This window comes from Eptatretus burgeri, chromosome 8 (assembly GCF_056783735.1).
Source record: "Eptatretus burgeri isolate ZD-2024b chromosome 8, Ebu_testis_v1, whole genome shotgun sequence".
NCBI lineage: Eukaryota > Metazoa > Chordata > Myxini > Myxiniformes > Myxinidae > Eptatretus > Eptatretus burgeri.
In genome coordinates, this window is record NC_140968.1 from 6,366,342 (window position 1) to 6,388,273 (window position 21,932).

Sequence of the window (21,932 nt, forward strand, 5' to 3'; positions counted from 1 at the left end):
TCATATATGACCCCCAGCCAAATGCATATTTTCAGAGGGGAGGGAGGCAAAATTCGGTCAAAACCCCGCCCTTTAATTTAAACTATTGGTTTGACTTCAAAACAATCCAAATTCAAATGTCTTACTTGCATCATTTTACAGATCATATCAAAAAATTAACTCACTCGGAACAGTTTTGCAGATTTTTAGACGGTGGAATGGTGGGAGAAGGCAAATTTAGATGCTAATATTTAATGATATTGTTGTGGACTCAGGGTTTGAGGCTTGCCACGAGGGGAAGCGCTCAGGTCCCTCTTGAACTCGCGGTCTTGGGGCCGCCGGGAATAGATAACTCGAGCACCGGCAGGTTGCGAGGCAACCATGAATGCTGAATGGCAGGGCCAATCAAGGCAGGGTTACACTACTTCACGTGATACCTTACCTGCTGCGGATGACCGGTCAATTCGGGCCACGTGCCCTCGATGCGTACTTGCATTAAACTTACCGTTTCAGGTGCAGCTGAGCGGAGCTGCCAAGTTAGCACTGGCTTATAAAAGATTGTTGGGGTCGAACTTCCCAGCTAAACTAACGGGTGGACCATACTGGACCAAACGGAAAAAAAGACAAAACGGACTGGGTGCATTTTATAACAAGCAATTTATTCCAGCAAGGTGAGGAAAATTATGTGGCACATTAAAAAAAGGGTTGATTCACAAAATGTACAGCAGGGCAAAAGCAAGGAATTTGTGGGTGCAGAAAAAGAAAATACGGTTATTTGTAAAAGAGAGAGTGCAGAGTTACCCTGATAAACTTCGACAATGTTGTTGTTCTTCTTTCGGCTGCTCCCGTTAGGGGTCGCCACAGCGGATCACCCGTATGATCTGCATAGTGATTTGGCACAGCTTTTACGCCGGATGCCCTTCCTGACGCAACCCTGGTCGCCTCTTACGACACAGGGATAAGGATTGGGTTTCGCCATGATTCCGGGCTGCCCTACACCCTCTCATAGCATGGCCCAGCGCAGAGCTCCCGTCCTCAAGCGATCCTCAAACCCAAGCCTCCGAGTAGCCGGATTACAGGCGCACACCACTACGCCCGGTATTGATAAACTTGTACAATCTTAACGCATTTTACATATGCTATAGGCACCACCACACACGTACCCGAGGAAATTAGAGTTAGCCCAGAGAGAAGGGAAACAGTTGAGGTGTAGGAGACCTCATTATACCCTGGCATGGTCAATAGATCTACGCAACCCAATTGCTTAGGAAGGGAGAGGATGGAAGAAAACTGTGGTGTCTACAGTACATGAGTGATGAGTGTGAAAGGTGTAAATATGTGGTGTAGTGTGATGCAAGAGGAAGGTGTGAAAGGTGCGAATCAGTTATGCTCGTTTAGTGGATCAGTCACAGATGGAGAAAAGATGTGTGAGAGAAAAACTTAACGGGGCAAAGGTGTGAGAAAGTTTGTAAATGTTTGGCTAATGACTGTGGAACGCTGTCAAAGCCGAGCGCCAATGACCCAGCAATGACCACGGCAACGCTCGCTCCGTCTTGCTCGCTTCGCTTGGTTGAGCTGCCCTCTCAGCTCGGATGATGCTCAGCTTGGCAAAGTCGCCGGACGAAGGACGAATAGATTCTGCTTGGAGACAAGATTAGAGAGAGAGAACTAGAGAGAGAGAACTAGAGAGAGAGAACTAGAGAGAGAGAGAACTAGAGAGAGAGAACTAGAGAGAGAGAACTAGAGAGAGAGAACTAGAGAGAGAGAACTAGAGAGAGAGAACTAGAGAGAGAGAACTAGAGAGAGAGAGAGAGAGAGAGAGAGAGAGATAGAGAGAGAGAGAGAGAGAGAGAGAGAGAGAGAGAGAGAGAGAGAGAGAGAGAGAGAGAGAGAGAGAGAGAAATAGAGAGAGAGAGAGAGCTAGAGAGAGAGAGAGAGAACTAGAGAGAGAGAGAGAGAGAGAGATAGAGAGAGAGAGAGAGAGAGAGAGAGAGAGAGAGAGACATAAAGAGAGAGAGAGACAACAAGAGAGAGAGAGAGAGATCTAGAGAGAGAGAGAGAGAGAACTAGAGAGAGAGAGAGAGAGAGAGAGAGAGAGAGAGAGAGAGAGAGAGAGAGAGAGAGAGAGAGAGAGAGAGAGAGAGAGAGAGAGAACTAGAGAGAGAACGAACGAGAGAGAACGAACGAGAGAGACAGAGAGAGAGAGAGACAGAGAGAGAGAGAGAGAACTAGAGAGAGAGAGAGAGAGAGAATGACTAGAGAGAGAGAGAGAGAGAATGACTAGAGAGAGAGAGAGAGAGAATGACTAGAGAGAGAGAGAGAGAGAATCACTAGAGAGAGAGAGAGAGAGAAATACTAGAGAGAGAGAGAGAGAGACAGGAGAGAGAGAGAGAGAGAGAGAGAGAGAGAGAGAGAACTAGAGAGAGAACTAGAGAGAGAACTAGAGAGAGAACTAGAGAGAGAACTAGAGAGAGAACTAGAGAGAGAACTAGAGAGAGAACTAGAGAGAGAACTAGAGAGAGAACTAGAGAGAGAACTAGAGAGAGAATGAACGAGAGAGAATGAACGAGAGAGAATGAACAAGAGAGAACGAACGAGAGAGAACGAACGAGAGAGACAGAGACAGAGAGAGAGAGAGAGAGAGACAGAGACAGAGACAGAGACAGAGAGAGAGAGAGAGAGAGACAGAGACAGAGACAGAGACAGAGACAGAGACAGAGACAGAGACAGAGACAGAGACAGAGACAGAGACAGAGACAGAGACAGAGACAGAGACAGAGACAGAGACAGAGACAGAGACAGAGACAGAGACAGAGACAGAGACAGAGACAGAGACAGAGACAGAGACAGAGACAGATACAGAGACAGAGAGAGAGAGAGAGAGAGAGAGAGAGAGAGAGAGAGAGAGAGAGAGAGAGAGAGAGAGAGAGAGAGACAGAGACAGAGACAGAGACAGAGACAGAGACAGAGACAGAGACAGAGACAGAGACAGAGACAGAGACAGAGACAGAGACAGAGACAGAGACAGAGACAGAGACAGAGACAGAGACAGAGACAGAGACAGAGACAGAGACAGAGACAGAGACAGAGACAGAGACAGAGACAGAGACAGAGACAGAGACAGAGACAGAGACAGAGACAGAGAAAAAGACAGAGACAGAGAGAGAGAGAGAGAGAGAGAGAGAGAGAGAGAGAGAGAGAGAGAGAGAGAGAGAGAGAGAGAGAGAGAGAGAGACAGAGACAGAGACAGAGACAGAGACAGAGACAGAGACAGAGACAGAGACAGAGACAGAGACAGAGACAGAGACAGAGACAGAGACAGAGACAGAGACAGAGACAGAGACAGAGACAGAGACAGAGACAGAGACAGAGACAGAGACAGAGACAGAGACAGAGACAGAGACAGAGACAGAGACAGAGACAGAGACAGAGACAGAGACAGAGACAGAGACAGAGACAGAGACAGAGACAGAGACAGAGACAGAGACAGAGACAGAGACAGAGACAGAGACAGAGACAGAGACAGAGAGAGAGAGAGAGAGAGAGAGAGAGAGAGAGAGAGAGAGAGAGAGAGAGAGAGAGAGAGAGAGAGAGAGAGAGAGAGAGAGAGAGAGAGAGAGAGAGAGAGAGAGAGAGAGAGAGAGAGAGAGAGAGAGAGAGAGAGCCTGGACGAAACTAGATTGACTGAGCCCGATTTGTTCTCTTTTATGGAGCCCAGAGTGTAGGAGGGGCCAGAAAGTGGATCAAAAGACCCTGTGGGGTAGGCGTTTCCGAGTTCCCCTCATTGGCGTATAGTCATCACCCTGAACCAAAGCCATGCCCCATGAGGCCACAGAGCCGAAAATGGCTTCAGTTGCTTCTCAGCCGGACCACGTGACATAGCTGCGAAATTAACATTGGCTGAGGGTCTCCAGGAGTGCTCCCTGGCCATGAACGTGCACTGAACTACGTTTGAGCGTTGTTATTTAGTGGAATGGCAGGTTACCCGGACGTCATTGAATGAGCCCCAGCGCATATTTGCGCTTCAAGTTACACGCCGTAGTTTCCCGGCTCGTAACGTCCTTCATTCCTCCGGCATCCTCAGAGAGTGTGGTGAGCGTCCAGGGAGTGAACTGTGGTTGGGGCGGTTTGTAGTGGTTGTTGTGAGGTAGAGGAAGCGCTGGCATTTGTGGTGAAGGCATTGAAGTGTTGGGAGTGGTTGAGGAAATTGTAGTGAAGAGACTGAAGCAGATGAGGTGATTGTGGCGAGGAGACCGAGCGTAGGTTGTTGTGGGGATTTTTAGGAGTTGTAGGAATTATGGTGAAGGTTGTAGTGGTGAGTGTGGTGAGAGTCTGAGGATGGTTGGTTTATGGTGCACGGTTTTAACAGGAACGCCACATCATATCCTCATGACGTCACTGTCCGGCCCGTGGTGTGCATGCATGTGTGGCAGGGTTCGTGTGTGACATAAAAGGAAGTAAGAGAAATGAAAGAATAGGGGATTGAAGACGTGTCTAAAAGCCCTACCCGATGCATCTTATCCCATGTACCCACTACATATGTCGAAACGGCTAACTAAACGAATACTAAAAAAATAACTGTCTTGTGATCGCTATATGGTGCTGGCTTTGCAGAGCCGCAACAATAATACTTTTCAATTCTACTCTATTTTTATGCCACTCTCTTTCTAATCTTAGTAACGGAGGTGGTCAGAAGATTGTGCCATCAGTAAGTAGCCAACAGAAGGAGGCGACTCTTGGTGAGAAGGGAAGTGCAAGCATTAACCGGACAAGTGAAGCAAGGAATGGCATCAATATCCACTGTGTACCTGGGCAACAAGTACACCAGGACCAGCATCAAAAATACCACAAGCCACAGCAAATAGCCAGTACAATCAAAGACGAACAGGGATATGGTAGCGACACTGAAAGACATGAACTTAAGTCAGCAGAAGAACCGTTTTAAATCATTACCTCTGCCAACTAAGATGGACAGAGGTTATCTTTTCATCCCTGTTTGTCTGTCTCATTGTCTCCCCCAGCAACTCACCCCTCGGGCAGCCACATGGCTGCAAAACTGAGACATTCAACTTGAGCACACCCGATGTTGGCCATACGCAAGAAGAATAGTCTGTCTGTGTCTTTATCTCTGAGCAGGATGTCTCAAAAAAGGTAGAGACATATTCAGACAAAACTTGGTGAACAGGTTGGGTGTGTGATGAGGACAAATTTATAAGCACACACCATGGCGGAGGTGTGTGCTCGACCGAGTGCCCTTCCAGTTTGATTAAGGAACAATGATGAGCCTTGAATTTGCCAATATAAAAAAGCTAGGCAACATGAATGGGAAGCAACAACGAATTTGGCGATTAAGCGATGGAGCAAAGAAAACGAAGTCGGTTCCAAAGTGAAAAATCAACCAACTTACCTTGACATTCAACTCCAGTGGCATCAGGTGCGAAACCATCCCAGCAATCACAGCGGTAGCTGCCAACGGTATTTACGCAGCGGCCATTTTCACACACTCCAGGCCTTGTCCGACATTCGTTCTCATCTACACATGTCATGCACAAGAGCTCGTCCATGTTACAAATGAAAACATAGCAAACTAATGCTTGTTTCATTCAAAATATTGTCCACTTGTCATGGTAATCGAAGCAATAAGGGGATGGGAAGAGAGAAAATAGAAAGTTAATTCATGTAGTGTCTGCGCGAAGTGCTCGAATGACGAGAAGAGAAAAATTAAAGCACTTGCTGCAGAGTGTAACAGCGAAAAACTCGGCCATAAAATTATTGTGCTTTCCACTTGATGTTGTGCGAGTTGACAACGAGTAGACATTTAGGGATTGTGTGGGTCATGGCTGTGACGTGGTGCATGGCAAAGTGTTTAGAATTGCCTTTACCAGTGCAACCCTGTCCATCCGGTCTGCGCACCATGCCCAGTGGACATATACATGCAAACGTTCCAATGAGGTTCTTGCAAACCATGTCGCGAGATGCACAGTTGTCAACACCCGTCACACACTCGTCCTCATCTGAAGCACAACAAAGTCCCAAGTATGTCAGAGCTCAAAGGATCAATCAGCTGATCTACTTTCTTTTAAATGGAGCATCTTACAACGTTAAAAAAAAACATAAAACGATTATCTGCGTACAACCCTCTTCCCCAAGCACCTCTGCACATGCGGCCGTCCTCACGCAGAGCGTATCCTGTCGGACACGTGCATCGGTACGAGCCATGCATGTTGATGCAGCGGAACGCGCAGAGCAGCGGGTTTTGCAGACATTCGTTCAGGTCTGCACAGAAGTTTTCACATCAGGCACTTATTTGACAGTTCCAGACGGAGCTGTGCTCTGCAAAAAAGGTACATAAATGCTTCTGGGTTCATTTTCATTGGCTATGGAAGAAGCGTCTGACCTGCCCAATTCAAATGGCCATGTCGGTCTGTGCATACTGGCAACACAGACTGTGTGTACACATATATACACACACATACTAGCATATGTCAATGTGTGTGTGTGTGTGTGTGTGTGTGTGTGTGTGTGTGTGTGTGTGTGTGTCCTCCATCACTCCAAAACCATGAAACCGAGCAGCCCGAAACTTTACATGCATACTCATGGAACTGCAAGGTAATGCATGAATGAAAATTGGGTGTTTGGGTTAATTATCTTCAAAAGGTGTGCTTATAAATTAACGGCTCATCTCCATGAAAGGCTTATCCTTGGTCAGCGCAAGTTCGCCTCGCAGGGGTCTTCGCCACCATGTTAATACGGCCTATTCAAACATGCTTTCCCTTGGAAACACGATCTACTCTCACGGACTAATTGAAATGGAATCAAAATATTATATCGCATTTGAGAATCAGGTCATGCAAATAAGTATTGAAATCTGGAGTAAAACCTGAAAATGTTAACAAATTAGCAATTTTTATAACTAGGTACATTTATTTAAGCTAAGCATTAAGCTCAATGTTTTTTTTTCTCCTGTTCGGACGATTATATCAAGTGAAGAAAAGATTCAGGAATGTGCAGAAAGTAGAACTTCATGGAGAACAACAAAAATAATTAACCAGCGCGATCAAAGCTGGTTTTGCAGGCCATGGAGATCCTGTCCACAGGGATCCTGTTTTTCAGCAATTACGAATGCAGTTTAGTTGTTTTTTTTTTCACCTTTTTGTGCGATCTGCTTTCCTTATAAAAGTTCAATAAAAACCTGTGAATATACTGATAAAACTTCCAACGTCGAACCAAACCTCATGTTCCAAATTCCGCCATGCTGGTTTGACCGAGCTTCCACATTTAAAGAGAGATATTTAACGGTAAGCCCTTGTGGTTCTCCTTTCCGTTTACTTTATCCGTGCAGAACTTCGTACGGAACCTGTGAATCGACACATTTTGAATCCCTTCTCTCATCGATTGGTGCAGCGAACGGCACAGCATCCTGTAATCTTTAAACGAATGATGAGTGACCGTGCACTCATTCCGTAAGCTATTTAACGGATATAAAATTAAGCATTTCATACTTGTCTGGTTGTGGGAAAAGCAAGTTTTCTAAAAAATACAGTACAGGGAGTCCTCGGGTTCCGAACAATCGATCGTAAAGTAAGTGAATCGAATCAGGTGTGATAAAAAACAGGTTATGCTGTTTCTCTTTGTGAGTTTCGATAGCAAAATAAACTCAATAACACCTGATTTCTGAGATGCTTGCCGTATTAACATGTTTTCTCAATTACCGAGCCAAATTTTTCCTTCCCCGTCACACGACGATTGGCTGCTGTTTATAAAGATTAATGTTTAAGCATATCTTGAAACGTCTATAACGCAACGTTGTTTTTATAATTTGTTTATTGGATTTCGCCCAAAACAAGGGTGAAAGACACTCAAGGTGTTTGCATTGTATAGAAAGTACGTACTGTAATCGGTAATTGGCAGTCACATGGACTCCGATCGGCCGATGCCGAGTAATGAAAGATTGCCAATTGCCGAGTCCGGAAACTGGCCAGCACTAATCTATACCATAGATGTCAGTGTGTGTTTGTCCGTCCATCTCATCCATAACTCCAAAACCATGAAACCTATCAGCCCATGAAACCAAAGGGAACTCCAAGGTAGTGCATGAAAAAAAACTGGGTGTTTGGGTGAATTAAAACACCCCTTTTGAAGATAATTAATGGCCGTGTTTCATTATCCTTTATCAAGGCATTATCCTTCGCGATACTGTGGTGCGGTTCTCCGTAGGGACTTCTCCGGAGTTGGAAAGCCAAAATAAATTAGTAGATTACAATGAATAAAAAATGTTTTTCATGGTTACAAAGCTATGAATCACAACGTCATGGCAGGACAGCGGAGAGGTATGCACGCTCACTCTAAGCTGTCTAGTCTGGGTTTGAATCCCGACCCAGCAATAAACTGTCATTCCGCTATTTCACAGGCAGGGTGAGTGATTCATCAATGTGTGTGCCGTATCTCAGATGGACATTCAACTCAATGTCACATCTGCCAGAATCCCCCCTCCCACTCCTCACTCTCCCACCCTCTCCCTCTCCATCTCCCACCCTCTCGCTTTACATCTCCCAACCTCTCCCTCTCCCACCCTCTCCCCTCCCACCTTCTACCTCTCCCTCTACCATCCTCTCCCTCTCCCTCCACCACCCTCTCCTGCCACCACCCTCTCCCTCTCCATCTCCCACCCTCTCCCTCTCCCCCTCCCACCTTCTCCCTCTCCCTCTACCACCCTTTCCCTCTCGCTCCACCACTCTCTCCCTCTCCCTCTACCATCCTTTCCCTCTCGCTCCACCACCCTCTCCTTCCACCACCCTCTCCCTACACCACCATCTCCCACCCTCTCCGTCTCCCAACCTCTCCCTCTTCCACCCTCTCTCTCTCCCACCCTCTCCCTCTCCCACCCTCTCAATCTTCATCTCCCACCCTCTCCGTCTCCCATCCTCTCCGTCTCCCACTCTCCCACCCTCTCCTTCTCTGTCTCCCACCCTCTCCCTCTCTGTATCCATCTCCCACCCTCTCCCTCTCCGTCTCAGTCTCCCACCCTCTCCCTCTCCCACCGTTTCCCTCACCCTCTCCCTCTCAATCTCTGTCTCCCTCCCACGCTCTCCGTCTCCCTCCCACGTTCTCCGTCTCCCTCCCACGCTCTCCGTCTCCCTCCCACGCTCTCCGTCTCCCTCCCACGCTCTCCGTCTCCCTCCCACGCTCTCCGTCTCCCTCCCACGCTCTCCGTCTCCCTCCCACGCTCTCCGTCTCCCTCCCACGCTCTCCGTCTCCCTCCCACGCTCTCCGTCTCCCTCCCACGCTCTCCGTCTCCCTCCCACGCTCTCCGTCTCCCTCCCACGCTCTCCGTCTCCCTCCCACGCTCTCCGTCTCCCTCCCACGCTCTCCGTCTCCCTCCCACGCTCTCCGTCTCCCTCCCACGCTCTCCGTCTCCCTCCCACGCTCTCCGTCTCCCTCCCACGCTCTCCGTCTCCCTCCCACGCTCTCCGTCTCCCTCCCACGCTCTCCGTCTCCCTCCCACCCTCTCCGTCTCCCTCCCACCCTCTCCCACCCTCTCCGTCTCCCACCCTCTCCCTCTCTCACCCTCTCCCTCTCTCACCCTCTCCCTCTCTCACCCTCTCCCTCCCTCACCCTCTCCCTCTCTCACCCTCTCCCTCTCTCACCCTCTCCCGCCCCTCCATCTCCCTCTCTCACCCTCTCCCTCCCCTCCATCTCCCTCTCTGTCTCCCACCCTCTCTCCCTCTCCCACCCTTTCCCTCTCCCACACTCTCCCTCTCTCACTCTCCGTTTCCCACCCTTTCCCTCTCCCTCTCCGTTTCCCACCCTTTCCCTCTCCCTCTCCCACCCTTTCCCTCTCCCACCCTCTCCCTCTCCCACCCTCTTCTTCTTCCTCTCCCTCTCTCCCTCTTACTCTCCCCCTCTCTGTCTCCCATCCTCTCCATCTCCCACCCTCCATGTCTCCATCTACCACCCTCTCCCTTTCCATCTACCACCCTCTCCCTTTCCATCTACCACCCTCTCCCTCCACCACCCCTTCTTGCACCCCTCCCAGAGTGTTTAACGACATTTGGTGAGGCCTCGCTCTCCCCACGCCCCTTCCTCGATCTTCCCCACCCGCTCCGAACTCCCCCATATCCCTTCTCACTCCCTCCCTCCTCTCTCCTCCCTCTGCTCCCTCTTCTCTCTCCCCCTCCAATTTTTCTCCCCCTCCCTCCTCCTCCTCCACTCCCTCTTCTCTCTCCCTCCCCTCCTTCCTCTCCCTCCACTCCTTCCTCTCTCTCTAATCTCCACTCCTTCCTCTCTCTCCCTCCCTTCCTCCTCTATCTCCCTCCCACCCTCCTCTCTCCCCTCCCTACACTCCTCTCTCCCCTCCCTACACTCCTCTCTCTCTCTCTCCCTCCTCTCCCTTCTCTCTCCCTCCCTACCCTCCTCTCTTTCCCTCTCCCTCTCCTCCCTCATCTCCATCCCCTCCCTCATCTCCCTCCCCTCCCCTCTCTCTCCCTCCCCTCTCTCTCTCCCTCCCCTCCTTCCCCTGTCTCTCTCCCTCCCCTCCTTCCCCTGTCTCTCTCCCTCCCTCCTTCCTCTCTCCCCCTCCCGACACTCCTCTCTCCCCCTCCCTACACCCCTCTCTCCCTCCCTACACTCCTCTCTCCCCTCCTGACACTCCTCTCTCCCCTCCCTACACTCCTCTCTCCCCCTCCCAACACTCCTCTCTCTCCCTCTCTTCCCTCCTCTCCCTCACCTCCCCTCTCTCTTTCTCTCTCTCTCCCCCTGCCCTCTCTCTCCCTTCCCTCCACTACCCCATTCATTTTCCAATCCCCATCAGCGGAACAACGAGTTGTATTTGCCAATATAGATATATTTGAACACTCAAAATAAGAACAATTGTGTAAAAGTTATTTTCTATGAGTCAACCAGCTCCATATGTTTCCGTGGAAATAACCAAATCAATCTCTCCAGCTGAGAAGGCGTGTGCTGTACTTATCAATTTATGCACCCCAAAGGAAGGCCGTGGCAAGAGAAGTCCCTTGACATCAACAGGGAAGATGAATTGCAGCATCAAGATCAAGTGCCTCGGACTTCATCGTCTCAGACAGCAGATAATCGAATGCTTGAACAAGTCTGCTGTGTTTTGTGCCAGTTGTTTTTAACTTTTGCAAGGGGCCTTTGCAGCTTGGTGTCTGGCTTTAGAATCTGACATTCTTTCCAGTATAGAGGGCCAAGGCTCACTTCACTGGCCAGCACAGTTGAGGCCTGGTTGGTTTTGTGAACGATGAAAATGTGAGCCGACATTAAATCCAATCAACCTCTTGTTTGTTTGTTTTTGGGGGGCCGGGGGGGGGGGCGGTCGGGGGGACGGGATTCCACATTGTGCTACGATTCTAATCTTCCTCTCGTCCATATTCACGGTTTTTGAGACAGCAAGCTGAATCGTCTTTTGTTGATGCTTGGCCTTGTGCCACATTGAACAATACAATATTGTACTCCCAACGAGGAGCCATGAACTGCAACATGTATTCACGTAACTTGTTAGAATGAGTGAGATTTACCTCGACAGGTGTTTGTACCTTTCACATTTGGTTCATTGCCACATTCACATTTTTGTCATTTAATCCCTGGTGCTCTATAATAACCTTTATGCGCAGCTTCCTGCTCCTTGTCCTTTTTTTGTATTATTTCATACGCAGCATGTCTATGGGTAGTATCATTTCCTGGGGGGACACTGATGCAGTGCCCCGCGTTGGTTCGGGCAGGAATTTGTAACTTGACAAGGGTGCCGGCGATACCTCGCCGATTAATTCATGAAAGACACCATAAGATCTTTAACATCCATCGCCGAATGCCAGCAGATGGGACACCGAGTGAATTCAGCCAGCTGGTTGCATCATTACTGATGGCTGTGCCTCTGACGAACGAGTGCCCCCTGCACATCCAGGCAGGAATTTGTAATTAATTTCGGGTGCCGGCGATATAACTCGCTTTCCTCTTCATCAAAGACACCATCCGATGGATCACCTTGGATGCAAAAACACCAAGAAAACAGTTTATAGCTGGGTCGAGATTAGAACCCAGGCAAGGCAGCTCAGAAGCGAGCGTGCATACCTTTACGCCGTCCTGCCAGCCCCTTTTTGTGGAAACCATACTGTACATATTTTGGCCCGTGACCAGTCTGAGCAACTCACAAAGGCAGTGAACAGACCATCGGCAATCAAAAGTTTGGCTCAATGTTGCCCGACTACATTCCCAAGCAGAGTACAACCGATACTACCTGTATGCTCCTACCGAGAAGGACATCCAAGCAATATCGACGCCACAAAACTCCAGGACAGGTTTTGTGCTCCTTTTTCACCACCCCCATGATCCTGTCTCTCCGTTGTGCCAAATACAATCATTTTCACAAAAGCTTTGCTTGCGAGACTTACCTTCACAAGTGATCATTGGTCCTGGTTCAAAACCCTCCTCGCAAATGCATGAGAATCCACCCACGACATTCGTACATGTGCCATTCCCACAAGGGTTTCCAACGGAGCACTCGTCGATGTCTGCATGGAGGCATGAGCGGCAGATTACATGGTTGGGGGGGGTGGGGGGGCTGAGAAACGGCTTGCTCTTATTTTTTAGCATGACATATGCGGTGCAATTAGACACAAACATAAATGTTACTGATGGTACCAGGGCAAAACCCAACAATCTTGTTCGAAAGACACCGAATATAATAGTCCACTTCATCTCTGACCAAAAAGACAAGTGCCACCTCAAATCAAATGGTTGCTTCATCTCACGATACCAGAATTTACGTTTACAAGCAAAGTTGATTCAATCAGATATTGAATGCAGATCAGACAACACTGTGGTGGGTACGGTGGCACCGGGTGTCCTGCGTCCAAGCAGGAGGTTGACGCGTCAGACGGACAATCAATTCACACGGGGAATAGCAGAGTTAGGAAACAGATTCAATGAAACGTGATAAGCATTCTCGAAATTTGGTGAGGATAACAATTTGAGTGGACCAACTGGAAAAAACAACAAAAAAAAACAGAAAACGACGCGCAGCTCACCATCACAGGTTATGCCAGACACGTCGAGTGCGTAGCCAGAGGGACAATTGCAGCGGAAGGATCCATCTGTGTTGATGCAGAATCCGCCCTGACAAATGCCTGGATTTTCAGCACATTCATCCAAGTCTGCAAAATGATTGAAAGATTGAAAAAAACTAAAAATATTATTGGTTCATTTGTGACATTCAATCAGCTTCCATTGCTCTGGAACGCGAGGTGCGGGTGACGTCTTCATGAGAAAACCCATGATCGAATTGTTAAACATCTTGGGTTGTCCAATGTGTCCAGTTGCTTGACTTTTAAAACACGTCTCATTTTCTGTATTATGACGAATTGAAGTGACAGGAGCAATAATTAACATGAGAATAGCAAATCCTGAAATTGTGTTTCGTTTCTGAAAACAAAAGGTGTTGCAAGATGAGCTAGAAGGGCACTTGGTAGAGCGCATACCTCCGCTCGGCTGAACAGTTAACGTTTTGCATCCCACCGATAGGCCGGGTCTGGATTCGGACCTGAACCAAAATCTAATCTGCTTGTTCTTCTCACCGAAGCAACTCATCCACAACTTTTTGAAATATCAAGCTGTACTGTACATCTCTCAATGGTGAAGAATCACTAAAAAAAAAAGTCTCGGATCTGGATTCAGAGGAGGATCTTCACCAAAATCTAATCAATTCGGCCTTGTCACACAGCAAACCTGTCCGCCAAATTTTGTCTGAGTCTGTCTGCAACTTTTTGAGATAAACAAACAGACAGAAAGGAGTGAACACAACCTCCGTCCACCTTCGGTGGCAAGGCAATCTGCATTTAAAAAAAAACATCTAATGCTAATATCACCGAAATATACTTTAACTCAATTAAAACTCACCAACTCTGTTGTTGTCCAGATCGGGAATAATCCCCACCCCGAGTGGACAGAGCTCCTGGAAGTTTGATTCTGTTCCAGCAAAAACAGAGCGCACATGACAGTCGGCGTCAATGCTCGCGCAGTTGCCGCACACCTTCAAATACCTTCTGTCAACCTCTAACAAGTATAATAGATAGCATGTGCCTCCACAAGCTTGATTAATCCTCCAGGAATAGAGGACTTTGTGGAGTTAAGGAGATGCAGTTGAAGAAGGGGAATGGAAAACAGAGGATAGTTGTAGCTGGAGTTCATGTATATGGAGATGGGAGAGGTAGGGAGGATGGGGGAGTTGAAGAGTTTGGGAAAATGAAGAGGATGTGGAGATGGGAGGTTGCGGTTCACCAAGTGGCTTTGGGCAGATCTCGCAGGGATTTCCCCAGCCTTCTGCTGGCATGGCGCTGCAGCAGCAATGCCGCTTTGTAGTGTTGAAAGGTTTGGGGCTTGTACACCGGCCATCTTCGAAGCGCGTAAAGCAGTAGCTTTTCCTCAGGTCTAAAGAGAGTCGAGACGAGAGGTGATTTATTCGGATTTTCAACACAACCTGCACGATGTGAATGTTTCACTGCGGATAAACATGGTTACAGTATCTTCAAAATGAGAGTTACAAAAAACTTATTTATTTCTGCATTCAACTTCTTTTGGATGAAACACATTTGTTTATGTGATGACAGGTTTCCGTAATTCGGAATAACAATCTTTTACTTTTGATTGTGGGACGTTCATTGGGAAATAAACCCAGAACACATTGGGGTGGATGGGGAAGAGGAAAAAAAAAGGGGGGGGGAGTGGGGAATATCAAAATTTTTACAATGATTCAATTATCAAAACGGACTGAACAGAATATAGATTTTAATTGATTAGAAACACCCACTCCCTTCTGGAGCAATGGCAAGTCGTCTCCCCCCCCCCACCGCTGTGAGGAAGGTGGGGGGCGGTGGGCGGGTGGGAGGGTGACAATGGGTGCTACCAACACGTATGAAAGAAAAATGTTTCTATGATTTTCAGATGTACATACATCATCATAAAGTGGCATTTATCAAAAAAATCATTCAACATAAAGAGGCATTTATAATATAAGAAGGTAGAATGTATGCTGTCAAATATTACCGCATTGGTTTCAGTGCGAGAATTGGTGTGAGCGAGGGTGGTGTCTTTGTGGCATATTTGAGTGTACACTGTGTTGGCAAACCTTAAATATAATATTGTGGATATATACACATATTGTTACGAATCTGGCAGCCATGAGCACTCAACATTCAGGTCCAACAACACGATGACAACAACAACACTGCTCGCCGCATTGTCCGTGCTCTTCGCGCGCTCCGCCGGCATGCGGACTTGTGCAGAATTCCATATCCCAGGCGGTGTGGATTTCGCACCAAATACGGTCACGAAGCGTTTCGCTCTGGCTGCGTGCCAAATAAGGGTATGCGTCATTTTCCGCCCAGTGGGCGACGCCCGGACCAGAGCCGCGGCGGTCCTGCTCAGGAAGGCGGAGCCGCGACACACCATCCACCCAATGAGAGCAGGCAACGGGGGAGCGGACCCACCCTGAGAAAGCGAGGGAATTCATTGAAGATTGCGTCCCGTCTGCTCGAGCGCGCTTCTATCTGGGTCTGCGGCCGACTGCATCCCACGCATCCGAGGCGTCTTGTCTGGCGTATTATGACAAGTGGTCGACCATCTCATCACGGAAGATCACCTCGTCTCGCCTCCTCTGGGTTCGGCTGCCCTGGTCCGTTCTTTGGCGACTGGTGCTCTGGGAAGGTGCGGTCGTCCAGCCACGCGAACGCGGCCAGGTAGCCAGCACGTTCTCTTCCCTCAGCTCGTCTTCCCTCCGAGCTGAAGAGGGCAATAAAGACCTCGAGATCCATCTTTTTCTGGGTATTTGTGTGTGCGTGTGTGTGTGGTGTGTGTGTCCGTGGGCCCTGTCTCTAAGTAGAACTGTTTAAGGAATTGCTTGTACATTTGATACCTTTCTTTATTCGTGATAACTCTGCTCTGTGTTCCCCTCCCCGATTATTGTTATAAATAAATGTCCCTTTTGTTGAATGTACCAGCTTGTTTTGTCATTTCTATCATTGGTTTGCCGCACTGCGAACGGGAATTAGGAGGCCTCATTGTTGCCGTAATCGTGCAATTGGCCGGCAGGGTTCTGGTACTCTCCGCTCGGGGTACGACTCGGATCCGGCTCGGTAACGGCCCGGATCGCGTAGATCCTGCCCAGGGTGTGGTTCCTCGGTAGTTAGACTGCGTGGGTATTTTGGGATATTCAAATTGGCAATTGACCCTACCCCACGTGGTTGACCTATTGGCGATCATCGGTCCGATAAGTGACCCATGACCTTTCGGATTTATCTGAAAGGTACGACCTAAATTCCCGGTGTTTGGTGGAGCCAACTCTACTGCTCCCCCTAGCAGTCGTGCTCGCCACCGATACCCGGCGCCACAACAATTGGTGTTCAGGAGCGCGATTCGGCCCTCCTCCTCCGTGGAGAAATTCCTGGGATTCGGACCAGGGGTGTGGAGCAACCCCCCCCCCCCGTTCCCTCCAAATTAAGAGTGGATCCATCTTGTGGCGGCGCTGCGCAGCACGGCGGCAGAGGTCCTGACCACTATGCCCCCGGGAGGGATAATATTGGTAGGCCTCCGTTCGGCCCTAAATAACCGATTTGGAGTGGAACAGCAGAGCGAGCTTGTTAAAGCTCAGCTCAGTGGGTGTAAACATCAACCCCATGAGAAAATGGGGGATTTGGCATACGACATTCGCCGCGCGGTGGGGACCGCGCATGCAAACATGGCGCCACTCTCCCAGGAAGACCTTGCCCTGGACTATTTCGTCCAGGCTCTTGCGGGCACCAACACCGGGGCCCGGCTGACAACATTTCGCCAGGAAAACCTCCAGAAGGCGGCCGACGCTGCTGCCCGATTGGAGGCAGCAAAGCCGCCGGCTAGAGGACCCGAGCAACATGCGTTAGCTGTCCGGCAGGTGGGCCCCGTGGACAACCTTGCACCGGGAGCCGGGGCTGGTCTTGGTTCCCGAGCGGAGCTGGAGGGAATGATCCGGGACATGGTCGACCGCCGGTTAGTGGGGTCTGGGCCATGGCAGGCGGCTCACAGGCGGACACGTGATGGGCCATTGGCAGATACCCCAATTCGGAATGAGAGGGGGTATAATGTGGAATACCGGAGGCATGCACCTTACCCGGTGAGGCGTTTTAACTGTGGTCAGGTGGGCCACCTGCAGCGGCGGTGTAGGGCCCCGCTCAGGGAAAGGCCCCGGGCTCCCTGGACCACCAACTCCGCCCAGTACAAACCGGAATAGCCAGGCCCCAACACCACCCCCCCCCCACCAGTCCCAGGGAAACTAACAAGTGCCGAGCATATTGGGCCGAACGGCAGACCCAGATGGGGAAGAGCCCTCAGAACTGTGACAGGTCATTTATTGTGGCCAAATTGGCACTGGTAGTTTAACAATTAGGTGCAAAATTGCCGGCGTAGGGGTAGACGCCGCTGTGGACACAGTAGCAAGCGCCACGACCATCAGCCCTGTGGTCCTTAATTCGAGTGTGGACGGTGGGATGAGATCCACCGTCTGCAAAATCATAGTTTGCAGCTAGCTACCGGGGCAACGGCCCCCATCATAGGGCGTGGTTTCGTTACCCTTAAATTGGGCATGGTTAAAAGGAGAGTAGAGGTTTGGGTGGCGGAGGTGTGTGACCCATGTCTAATGGGGTTGGATGTGCTGACTGCCGGTGGTTGTAAAATCGACTTAGGCCGAGGAGTCATGCAGTTGGGTGGTGAGGAGTTGCCATTCGGGGGCATGAACACGGATGAGAGGGGAGAGCTGGAGGCTCCCAACTCCGTGGTCATCCCCCTGTGTGCTGAGGCAGTAATTCCGGCACAGTGGTGGGCACACCCAACCTGGCAGGGCTCCTGCGGCCTGGCCGAACTACTGGCGGGGCAATCGACCCCGGGTTTAGTCATGGCCGCACCCTGGTAAATACCGACGGGCCTGTCGTGCCCGTCACAGTAATTAATGTCAGCACGGAACCACACACTATTGGACGGGGCACGAAGGTGGCACCCCAGTGGTGCGAGTCGCAGAGCTGAGGGACGATAACATCGAGTCGGACCGGTCCCAGAGGGGGGTCTTCAGAGTCTGGTAGGAATTGGCCCGGTCCCCTTTGCGAGATGGTAAATTGGAGTAGTGTAGATTTGGACGCCGCCCAGCGGGAGGCCCTACACAAACTGGTCATCCGACACATAGAAATCTTCTCCCTGTCACCAGAGAATATTGGACGTACGGGCCTGGTGAAACATCAGATCCACACCGATGGGGCCCAGCCTGTCCGTCAACCCGCTCGACGGCTCCTTTGGAACAAGAGAGAGGAAGCTGACGAACAGGTAGAAAAGATGCTCAATGCAGGTGTCATTGAGCCCTCGGGAAGTCCTTGGATATCATCGGTTGTGTTAAAAAAGAAGGATGGGACCACGCGTTTCTGCGTGGACTATCGCCAACTTAACAACGTGACACTCAAAGAGTCCGATCCCCTGCCAAGAAATGACGATACCCTCGACGCCGTTTCAGGCTCCAAATGGTTCTCAACTTTGGACCTCAAGAGTGGGTATTGGCAGGTGGAGATGGATAAGACGGGGAAGGAGAAAACGGCATTTTACACAGGGAAGGGACTGCATCAGTTCACTGTCATGCCGTTCGGTTTGTGCAATGCCCCCGCCACCTTCGAGAGATTGATGGAGTGTGTGCTAGGCGGCATGCCATGGCAATCATGCCTGGTGTACCTGGATGATGTCCTGATACACGCTAAAACATTTTCCCAGGCCATAGCTAATTTGGACCAGGTGCTTGGGCACCTCAGGCAGGCAGGGTTGAAGTTGAGCCCGGGGAAATGTACTTTGTTCACAAAGGAAGTGGCCTATCTCGGACACGTGATAGGCCACGATGGGGTGAAAACCGACCCAGGTAAAATTACAGCAGTGGAGGAGTGGCTCGTACCTCTTAACGTCAAACAGGTACGGTGGTTTTTGGGTCTCTGCTCCTACTATCGACGCTTTGTGGCAAAATTTGCGGACATCGCTCGACCCCTTCACCGGCTTACGGAGAAGGGGTTGAGATTTAATTGGACAGGGGAATGTCATCAGGCCTTCCTCAAATTAAAGGGGTGTTTGACGTCTGCACCCGTTTTAGCGTACCCCGCTGATGACGCAATGTATACCCTGGACACGGATGCAAGCCAGGAAGGATTGGGAGCAGTCTTGTCTCAGACACAGGGGGGCGTGGAAAGAGTGATCGCGTATTACAGTCGGGCCATGAGTAGGCCCGAACGAAATTATTGCGTAACTCGCAAGGAACTATTGGCTACTATGCTGTCTGCCGTGAGCCATTTCCACCCGTACTTGTACGGGAGGAAATTTTTGGTTCGAACTGACCATTCCTCCTTGCAATGGCTCTTACGGTTCAAGGAACCGGAGGGCCAAATTGCAAGGTGGTTGGAAAAGTTTGCAGCAGTACGATTTCAATGTGGCCCATAGAGCCGGTAAGGCCAAATGCTTCAGTCCAATCATACCCTCTCTGATCCTCTCTCTTTCACAGGTCCTTAATGGATGGGAAACTTCCTTCATGCTGGAAAGTTGCAACAATCACTCTTGTCCATGAAAAAAAAAAATCTTCCAAAACTGCAGTCTTATCCCCATCATAAGCAAGTAAACCTGGTGTTGCTGTCGCAGTTGAGGTGGTTGAGATCCTCGGGTCCTGAGTTTGAGCCCCGTCAGCCACTGAATGAACACCAGGTGGGGTTGACTCATCCTGTCATCCTTCCGAGGTCGGCAAAATGAGTACCAGCTTACTGGTAATGGAAACATTGCATCAGCAGCAGAGCCGTGTCCCTAACAAATGATGCAGCCAGCAGCCACAGGCTGCACACAAAAGTGTGGGCGTGTAGCAAATAATGGAGTCGTTCATTATTGCAGTCAACATCAGGCACTATTTCCTCTCTAACTCACTAATCTCTGACAACCAGTTTAGCTTCCAACATAGCCATTCCACCTTGGACATGCCACTGCTTCTGCCACAAGAGTGGGTGGATGCCCTACACCACAAACGAGTCCTGTAGTCAGATCTCTCTTGAGCCTTTGACACTGTCTGGCATCAGGTCTTGATTTCTAAGTTGTCTTCCTGTGGTATTCAGGGACTCCTGCTGAAGTTGTTGTCCAATTGTCCACCAAGAGTGGATATAGCGGGTGGCCCTTGATGGTGTCCTTTCGCGTCATCTTTTCCTTCAGGCTAAGGTTCCACAAGGCAGCATCTTTGGGCCTACATTATTCTTGATGTATCATCGAGCTGCCGAATTCTCTTGAAAACTAATTTTCCCACTTTACCAATGATTCCACTTTGTGTCGAAGGATACATCACTCTTGTGAAAGGCCAGCCACTGCTGAATCTCTTTTATCATACTTAGACAAGGTAAGCCAGGCTGGTCAGCTACTTGGATCATGATGCTCAATGCCAGAAAGTCACATTCTCACGCTGTCCCTCCACAAGGATCGGCAATCAAGTTATCCAATACGTTTCTCTGGACAGCCACTGGGAGAGGTGCCATCCGTGGAATCCTTTAGCCGAACTCGCATCATGTTTCAGAGAAGGATATTCATATTTCATCATATTTCATATCTGGCCTTGCTTCTCTTGTGCTCTACCACCTCTGCCATGCACAAACCACCCCCAAGGTCCCAAGAACTCCTCAAGAAACCTCACCTGCTCACTCTCACAAAGTCCAAGCTGCTTGCCTACCTGCATTAATTTGCTCTCCTTATTCTCATGATTGTGGAATCATCTCCCTGTGTCTGTCACCTCATCCTCTTCACTTCAGTCTTTGAAATACGCCACCCATCACTACATTAAGTGCAAATCCATGCACATATACGATCTCTTCAACAACAGGATGCATGGGGTGAACAAGACGGATCCAGATGGGAATTGTTTTTTTTTTTACCAACGAGATGTAATTGTATGTGACGAAAGCACTTATCTTCATCTGAGTGGAACCGTATATCATGTTAACAGAAAATTGTACATTTAGAGAAGGTTGGAGGATATTACAAACAAGGAAGAACTTAAGGTTACTCTATTGCGCATGTAGCAGCATAACTTGTTTACAGTTCCGGTTTGTACAGGCACCGTGCAGCACTTGGAGATAATACGGGCGAGGGTGGCAGTACGCATGCACCAATATGAGGGCGCACTAGGAAAGGTAAAAACAGGGAGAGGGGCGCCAGGAGGGGACTAAAGAATGGGGTGAAGGGCGATAGTCGCGATTGCTATACCGAAATGGGATGTATGGTGCGGTATGGGATGTGTGGCCTCAAGCCAGCACAATTTAAGTGCCTGCCAGGCTCAATAGAGAAGGAGCCGTACTCAGTCTTAGCCAGTGTGCAGTTACACTCAGGGGCCTTAGCCAGGGTACAAGATGGACTCAGAGCGAGTGGTCAAAGGAGTGAGCAGTGGACCAGTGAGAGCTGAACTACTAAAGTGTGAGGCATGTGTCTAGTGGGAAGTGACCAAGAGCAAGCATCTTTGATGTTGCTGGGCAAGGGACGAACAAGTGGTACGAGACCTCGGTGGCACGTGCATTTGGTAGATTCTTGGCATGCACACAACTGCACATGCAAGTGGAGCAGGTTTTGTGGCACACGAATCCAAATGGGATTCGGCGAGAACAGCCAGAAGCTTGACAGGTGCAGGCTGGCTACGCTTGGCTGGGGTCTTGTCCCGTACACATACCATGTCATCGCCATGCTTTTCAGTGCAACAAAACGTGATTTTATTCACAACTTGGCCAAACAGCTGGTATAGCCAAAGTTGTGCAAGCACAACCACAGGGCCACAGAGATGGGGGTAGTGAGATGTGTGTGTGTGTGTGTGTGTGTGTGTGTGTGTGTGTGTGTGTGTGTGCGCACACGCGTGCTTGTGTGTGCACGTGCAC

At 49.5% G+C, this 21,932-nt stretch overlaps 1 protein-coding gene across 4 annotated transcripts in view; it reads right to left on the reverse strand.

Moving 5' to 3' along the window:
• Nucleotides 1-21,932, reverse strand: part of LOC147021003 (fibrillin-2-like) — a 305,412-nt gene that overhangs the window by 43,586 nt on the left and 239,894 nt on the right. For all 4 annotated transcript variants that reach the window (XM_085890782.1, XM_085890784.1, XM_085890783.1 and 1 more), the window contains 7 exons: nucleotides 14,272-14,421; nucleotides 13,891-13,959; nucleotides 13,023-13,148; nucleotides 12,387-12,506; nucleotides 6,133-6,255; nucleotides 5,862-5,993; nucleotides 5,387-5,512 (listed from right to left, as the gene is read on the reverse strand). In XM_085890782.1, coding sequence (XP_085746908.1) covers nucleotides 5,387-5,512; nucleotides 5,862-5,993; nucleotides 6,133-6,255; nucleotides 12,387-12,506; nucleotides 13,023-13,148; nucleotides 13,891-13,959; nucleotides 14,272-14,421 — 846 coding nt within the window. The remainder of the gene's footprint in view (nucleotides 1-5,386; nucleotides 5,513-5,861; nucleotides 5,994-6,132; nucleotides 6,256-12,386; nucleotides 12,507-13,022; nucleotides 13,149-13,890; nucleotides 13,960-14,271; nucleotides 14,422-21,932) is intronic.